The sequence below is a fragment of the Nematolebias whitei genome, chromosome 10 (assembly GCF_014905685.2).
Source record: "Nematolebias whitei isolate Nwh7 chromosome 10, NemWhi1, whole genome shotgun sequence".
Classification (NCBI taxonomy): domain Eukaryota; kingdom Metazoa; phylum Chordata; class Actinopteri; order Cyprinodontiformes; family Rivulidae; genus Nematolebias; species Nematolebias whitei.
In genome coordinates this window covers 15,228,503-15,237,060 of record NC_056507.1, presented here as the reverse complement: position 1 = coordinate 15,237,060, position 8,558 = coordinate 15,228,503, and the positions used below count along the sequence as shown (strand labels likewise).

At 38.8% G+C, this 8,558-nt stretch overlaps 1 protein-coding gene across 1 annotated transcript in view; it reads right to left on the bottom strand.

The window, feature by feature from the left end:
* The window catches only part of cdh13 (cadherin 13, H-cadherin (heart)), a 413,855-nt gene that overhangs the window by 294,798 nt on the left and 110,499 nt on the right, over positions 1-8,558 (bottom strand). The window contains exon 2 of the mRNA XM_037683165.1: positions 5,723-5,843. Coding sequence (XP_037539093.1) covers positions 5,723-5,843 — 121 coding nt within the window. The remainder of the gene's footprint in view (positions 1-5,722; positions 5,844-8,558) is intronic.

Genomic DNA, 8,558 nt, shown 5'->3' with positions numbered 1-8,558 from the left:
GATGGATGGATGGATGGATGGATGGATGGATGGATGGATGGCAGCACTGACATGACAAAGTCAAAATACCTGAGGTTAGCAAAGTTAGTAACAGCTCACAGCCCCCTGATGGCTGATGATCATTTATTTTGGATTTATTTTAATTTTAACAGGCATTAAGAATACTAAGAAATAGGAAAAAAAAAAAAGAAAAATAACACATTTAGATGAAATGCTTATGACAGGAATAAGAAAGTAATGGCTGATGATGTGGAGAATGAAAGACAATACAACAGCATAGGATCCCAGGAGTGGGATATTTGTTTTTTGTTTGTTTTTATTAACCTTTATTTAACCAGGCAAATCCCATTGAGATCACAGATCTCTTACAAGGGAGGCCTGGGTCTGGGATACAAAAGGAGAGGGGGACTTTTTAGTGATGACTTCTCTTGAAGGTTTTTAATGACATTTTCATAGCCACAGATGCAGGTAATTCTGTGCTCCTTGTTTTACAGGACCTTACATCTGTTTTTGACACCATCGAACACGAGATCTTCATTTCTAGGCTGGAGCAGTGGGTGGGCATCACAGGGTCAGCCCTCAAATGGTTTAGATTATACCTCTCTGACAGAACCTTTTGTGTCAACATTAAGGATTTTAGTTCATCATCAGTAACTCTTCGGTGGGGGGTACCACAGGGGTCCAACCTCAGTCCTCTTCTGTTTTCTTTGTACCTGCTACCACTAGGTGCTATTTTTCGTAAACACAACATACCCTTTCATTTCTACGCTGATGACTGTCAAATTTACTTCCCTCTGAAGCACAGTGGTGCACATTCCATTCAACCTCTTCTTGACTGCCAGGCCGACATCAGGGACTGGATGTCTTTAAATTTTTTAAGCTTTAATGAGAAGAAGAGTGAAAATATTTTGTTTCCTCCTAATGCCATGATCAAGAACCACTGCATCGACCTTTCCTCTCTAGCTTTGTTAGAGAAACAAAAAGTCATAAATCTGGGAGTGATAATGGACCCTTCCATTAAACTTAACAGTTGTAAACATGATTGTTAAATCCTTGTTATTTTTCAACTGAGGCGACTGTCTAAATTGAAGCCCATACTGTCCAAAAGTAATCTTGAGACAGTAATACATGCTTTCATAACATCCAGGCTCGATGTGCTTCTGTTTGGAATAAGTCAGACCTCCATTGCATGACTACAACTGGTCCAAAGTGCTGCTGCCTGAATTTTAACCGGTACAGGCAAAAGCAAGCACATTACACCAGTTTGGGCCTCCCTGCACTGGTTCCCAGTTCACTTTGAAATTCAGTTCAAAATCCTTTTGCATGTTTTTAAATCACTGAATAGTTATGCCCCCTCTTATCTCGCTGATCTGCTGCAGCCATATGTCCCACAGCTCTCTAAGGTCAGTGAATCGGATGCTTATTTCCATTCCAGGAACACATTGTAAGCTCAGAGGTGACAGAGCTTTCTCTGTTGCAGGTTCCAAATTGTGGAATGAGTTACCATTGCATGTCAGGCAGTCCCCCTCGCTCACTGTTTTTAAGTCTTGCTTAAAAACCCACTTTTAATCCCTGATTTTGACACAGTGTGATTTTTTTTTCTTAACCTGTCTGTATTCTACAATGTTAACCATTTAGGTATCCTCTTCTTCCATTCACATCTATATTTTATTTTAATTTATTTCATTTTTTTGCTGTGTGCTTTGCTTATTTGATTCTGCCATACAGCACTTTTGTTGGCCTTGTTGCTGTTTTAAGTGCTCTATAAATAAAGTGGTATATGGTATGTTTGTATGTATAGCTGTTTCTCAGAAATGGCCATTAGTCAAGATGAATGTCCTTGAACCCTTGTCTGAACCAACAGGTATCTCTCTCTAACAGACTGTCCCTCCGTTGGTAATTACACAGGGAGGTCTACAGCAGGTGGTATGGGGCTGAGCAGAATTTACATAAATCAGTATGTGTCACTGGAACCGGCTGCAGCCTCTGGCATTCTGAATGATTCTCAGTCACACTCAACGGACAATCTGTTTAAATACAACTGATATGGATAGCAGGAAGAAGGCAGAGGTGTGCTCTCTGAAATCTGCATAGTGCTCAGTGTGTAAAACTATTTGGACAAATGTCTGTCTGTTTCACTTTACATTACACATACATATGTGGACCGGTTGCACATAAAATAATTGTATGCATGCCATATTTGTCTAACTATAAATTAAGGATTCAAGGATTTTTTTTATTGGCATAACAGCTCACATTTGCATGTTTATGGTATGAAATTTGGACTCAGGTCCCAGATCAAGAAGCCTAACAAATACTGTCAATAAATACAAAAGAGTGTGTGTGTGTGTGTGTGTATATATATATATATATATATATATATAGATAGATAGATAGATAGATAGATAGATAGATAGATAGATAGATAGATAGATAGATAGATAGATAGATAGATAGATAGATAGATAGATAGATATTTGCTGGATGCTTATCATAACAATACATGTCTGAAAAGAATCAGGCATGGCCAAAACTGCCTGCAAAAATAAAGGTTGTACTGCTTTTAGGAGTAGACTCAAATTTGTTTCTGCTGAGCTCAGTGGGAACAGAGTTACATCAAACAGAGCCTCTAATGGAGATGTCTTCTTATCACAAACTGACCTGGAAACAGTGATCAGGCCACTGTCTAAGGATCTCAGCGGTTGGAAGAGTGCATAGCACATCAATAAATGTTTGATGTGGTTGGAAAGGAAAGCCATTAAGTGTTATAAAAACGAGAAATGAAACTTTAAATTAATACAAAATCTACCAGGGAGGCTGTGAATGGAGGCAGCCACAGTGGTACACATTTTTCTGCTTTTTAGTCTTGATAATGAACCTGGCTGTAGCTTTAATTTGAAAGAACTTGAGGCAATAAAGGAAAGTCCACCTGACACCCGAGAAAAGTGCATTACATTAGTCAAATTTAAAAAGGACATCATGCTCTAAGTTATCAATTAAAACAAATGACCTGTATTTTGGATCTGAATTCAATTTGGTTTATTTATACAAAGCATCAAGTCAAAACAGAAATCATCTCAGGACACTGAACAGAAACATGCATGTACTGTATATAAAAAGTAAGTTGATAAACATTATTTATCTGAGGAGCAGACTGCTTTGAGTTTAACTTCATCGCAGACTCTCATCTTGAGCAAGCACGAAGACAACAGTGGAAAGGAAAAACTTCATGAAAAAGAAACCTTTAGCAGAACCAGGCTCAGGACAAGCGGCCATCTGCTTTGACCAGCTGGGTTTGAGAGGAACAGGAAGGAAGAACAGATAAACAATGAGAGGTCAAGAATCACATGTTAAGATAGAATTTGTATAAAATGCAAACTATTCAATTTTAACAATTCATTTTAATAAATGTGATCAGTTCGTCCTCCAGTAGTCTAAGCCTATGGCAGCATAACAAACCTACCCTAACTATAGGATTTGTCAAAAAGGAAAGTTTTAAGCCGAGTCTTAAAACTGGACAATGTGTCAGCATTATGGACAGAAACTGGAATTTGGTTCCACAAGAGAGGAGCCTGATAACTGAAAGATCTTCCTCCCATTCTGCTCTTGGAAACTCTAGGAACCACAAGTAAGCCTGCAGTCTGAGAGCAACATGCTCTGTTAGGAAAATATGGAACAATAAGATTTTGACTATAAGATGCTAGGTTGTTGAGAGCTTTGTAGGTTAGAAGTAAGTTTTTGAATTATACTCTGAATTTGACAGCGAGCCAATGGACAACCTTACACAGGAAAAAAGAGCATGTTTGCCTTGAGCATCAAACTTATCATTAAAATAATACATAAATAAAACTGTACAAACTGTCTAAAACCTTTTTTTGTTCTTCTGAGTGTCCCTTTGGTTTGACCTTCATTTTTGTTTTCATATGAACAGCCAGCATTTTTTAAAAACTTATAAAGGTTGAGAACAATTTGAGATCAAGTGCTCTGACACTTGAAATAATAACACAAAATGTGCAGATTAATCATGAGAGCAGTGTGCTGACATCATGCTGACGCTCAGTTTGTAGTTTGAGAAAGAATTGTCTGAATCACCTTCACGAGCATGTGTCAATAATATTACGAGTGTTGATTATGTGCATTGCATGGATGTGTGTGGTTATTGTCACGTGCACGCATCTGTCTGTAAGCAGCAGTGAGCTGTGGGACCCCACATCTACCGTAAGAGGTGTTTCTGCTGACAGGAGCATATTCACGGTAATGGAACCACTCTGTTGTCCCAGAGCAGAGCACTAAAGCAGAACTGAGCTCTGTCTCCGACTACACGCACCACTGAACCTCAAGATGACAAAATGCCTCAGTAGCTGACCAAATCAAGTACAATAAAGCTGAAGAAGAAGAAAAAATTGAAGGAGAAATTCGCATATTTGTCATATTTTGCTGTCTATGCAAGAAAGTATGTGTTTTGTATTGGAAAAGCTGTCTGTCAGTGGAGCTCAGCACAAAGAAAGTTTGTTCGGTGTACAAACACCTTCTAAAGTGCCATATGCCACTTTGGCTATAAAAGAAGTCAATGTGTGTATAGGAACAGCACATTATGTGCGTGTCAGTGAAGCAGGTAATTTTATTCTGCCGGTGCAGCTTTGTAATGTGGAGAACAATTGGAAGAGCAGCGGGATGATGAAATAAATGAAGAGGAGACTGAATAATGAGAAGGGAATTAAAACACGTTTCAGAATAAATGACAGGCTGCATTAACAAACTATAAATTATTCCTATTTAAATTTACATACTTTCAACGTATTTCATCAGACAGCACAAATAAAACAACAACCGAGTGGAACATCCGATGAATTATTAAGCACATAAATTAGTAAGTACTTCCTTGGCTCTGTAGCAAAGCGACTGCAAGCTGTCAACACAGACGGGGTGTTGACAGCAGACATGTCGGCAGCCATAACTCACAGCCCCAGAGGAGTGGGCTCCTGGCTGGGAGACCTTATTGATGATCTCTGTGGAGATGAAGCGCAGGTGAAGTCTGGAGGAGCAGACTGGACCAATGGGTTGCGATGTATAGAGGGGGGAGATGGTAACTACAAAGTTTTGCCAAACTCAATGGTTGTGGCAAATCCTGCTCAACACAGGAAGAGGATGAAGAAAAGAGTCGGAGGTGCGTTTGAGCAATAATGACTGTGAACTATGCAATATTCAGATCAGAAATCTTAAATATTTTAAACACAAAGCCGCAGACGCAAAACACACGTCTGCAATCAGAAACAACTCAGGGGCTTCCTGGGCCAGTTTTTTTTTTTTTTTTTAAGAGACAATTCTTTCATTATTACCGTCTTCAGCTGTTTTTATGAGAGGAACAAAAAGGGAAAAATATGTGTGGAAATGAATATTCATTGATGGAAAATAATTTATTGGCAGACACTGGCAGATGATTTTGTTGTTGTCGTTGTGGTACAAAGAAGCAGCTCTAGTTTGTTTGTTTTTTTTTCCATCAGGTGTTGACATAAATTCTGTAAAAAAAACAAACCAGCCGATGTGCACACAAACACATCCAGACCTCAGTTTGGCATATTCCCTCAATAAGTTGCTTTAAAATTCATCCGGATCCACACGAAAACAGAAAGTGCATCCAACTCATACTGTTTGCTGTAAAGACAGATATGGAAGAAGAGAAGGAGCTGATGAAACCAACATTCTGTTCAGTTTCACTGACCTTGCAAAAGTGCTTGGTCTTTCTGGAAGGGTCCGCTGTACACCAGCTGGTAGTTCTTGACCTGGAAGCCAGGCAGACAGGCGTCATGGCCGCCATCCTCATGGCCACCAACAAGAGCAATCTGCAACACAGGAAACAAAACAGCCATCAGAACGATGCACAAAAAACACCCGGGCCCTTTGAAAACAGGAAAAGAGGAGACAGTCAAACAATTCCTTCTGTGAGTGATTTCGGCAAAGAGAGAAAAAATAACAACAAGGAAGAAATTGAGGAAAAGTAACAAGTTTGTTTTCAGTTTCACTTTTTCAGTTCCTAGCATTTACTTATTCTTTATTTTTAATCATTGCAACGTAAAACAATTATAAGTTTTAAACAAGGTGGAACTAGCTACTTTAAAAAAATATATATTTTATTTAAAAAAGAACATGCCAAAAAAATCTGTTTCAGCAATTTAAATGTCTTTCAGCTTTTTACCTTCTCTCACCTTACATTCTTTAGCTGTTTTTCTCTCACATCTCTTGTTCTATATATACAATTATCTTCCTTTCAACACACACATACACACACGTGTTGTGAAATTTCAGTCATGATGAATTTAAAGGTTACATCTAAATAAATAAATAAAGTGCAGACGTTTGTCAACCATTACAAATTCTTAATCAATGAGCAGCGCTTTTTTCTTTAAAAGCACATTGTAATAACTAGTCAGATTGACAATGTGTGGTAAGATATATGTTATGAGTTGTCAACTACACTAGGGAGCACAGCAAGGAAATGTAGTGAAAGGATTTTATTTGTTTTTTAGAGAAAAAAAAACTTGTAATGGATTGATATACTATAAAACAAATAGCTTGCATGTTAAATACCTGTGATACTTTATGATGTAATGAGAATACTTTGCTGGAGTAATAAAATATGTCTACAGATAAATAAATAAAAGCATGTTAATACAGTTCTATGCCTGCAAAGGGATAATTAACCTAAAACCTTTGGCTTAATAAAAACTCGTTATTGGAGATCACTTAGCAAACCAAAAAGATTTTCTGAAAACAGACCCAGCTCTGCAGATCACAAGCTTTCAACACTGCGTTCTGAAATGATTAGCATAATGTTCTGAAGCAAAATAGAGTCAGGGTGAGATATACTGATTATTAATAAATCCAGCCAAACTACTAAGTGTTTTTTTTCTTTCTTATACTGGACATCTATGACTCAGAATCAGTCACAGTCTAAAAAGTAATAATTCTTGGCAGATTGAACCAATTTAAAATGTAACATTTTAATGAAGCTGCTGTGTTTTACCCTTAATGTTTACCCTCGATGGACAGTTGTTAGATATGTCTCCTTTTAGCAAGAAGGTCCTGCCTCCCAGTTTTTTTTTTTTTTCATCCATTCAACCTTTATTTAAACAGATAAATCACACTGAGCCTCGAAGACTCATTTACAAGCGAGACCTATTTGGACAGACAATAAAATGTTGAAAGTGATAACATAGGTTTTGGAGGCAAAAAAATATCCTAACATGCTCTTAATCTTTGGCTGAAGATTAATAACATGAAAGTTAAAAAAAAACAAAGAAAACTTGTACACAAGCACATAATGATGCCGACATTCCGCGGGGGGGTGGATGCAAGGGCGGTGAGCATGTCCAGAGACAACACACAGAGGCACTGCAAGAGTTCCGATAAGAGTGGTAGATCGCTCAGTTCACAGAGTTCCCTCAGGAGAGGTCCATTCACCCTCGGGGGTTCTGAGAACGGCCAAGGACGACGTCAGATAGAATCCAAAGAGTCATGAAAATATGATAGAATGTTTATTCAGCCGGGCCCCTCTGATTGGTCCATAAACTTCCTTGGTGGGATGGGGGCGGGGGGGGGAACAGAGCATCAAGGTTTACAGAGCTTCCAGGTGAATTAAGATAAGGTGACCTGTCAAGGCCAGTCAGGGAGCTGGATTCAGATAAACACAATTGCTTTGGGGATAGGAAGAACTTTACTGATTATTTCTACCTTGAGTCTCTGTCGGTCCTCTTGGTTCCGAAACGTCCAAATTAAATGGCCACACCACTGGATCATGCCTGAGAGTATTTCCCCGAGATCTGACCCATCCTGCCAAAAACATTTGAGTCTGGGTGCTTGAGGCATGAACCAAGCCATCACATAAGGCAGGCAGCCTGACCAGGAACAAATTTTCTGCCGACAACTTCCTTGTTTGTTGATAGGCCAGGAACCAGCCGAATCCATAAAGCAGGGAACAATTATCATGAATCCAAGTATATATGTGTCCTTAACGTCCACAATTTAACCGTGATGGACAGTTGTTAGATCTGTCTCCTTATAGCAAGAAGGTCTTGCCTCCAGGTTTGTGACTTTTCATTGTGGAGTTTGCATGTTCTCCTCATGCACACATTTTATTTCTCTGGATACTCTGGTTTTCTCCCACAGACCAAACTATACATATTGGGTTTATTGGTAAGTCTAAATCTGTCCCTACGTGTGGATAAGAGTGTGAATGTTTGTGTCTATGTGTACCTGTGATTGACTTGAAACCTGTCCAGGATGTCCCCCACCTCTCCCAGGGCACTCCCATGAGAGGTGCCTCGTCATGTGGTTTTATCACAACTTGATATAAGCATTCGTCATTATACAGTATTATCTACTTGTTCTTTAAAGGCCTGCAGGCAATATCAGCTGGTAATATATGTGATTTAATGTACACCTTTGATTCATGCACAGTTAGAGATACCAATGAAGCTGAACTGCATTTCTTAGTTTAGTAGGAGGAGGTTGGACATTAAAAGTACTTCAACAAGGAAAATGGAAATTGAAAGTGCTCT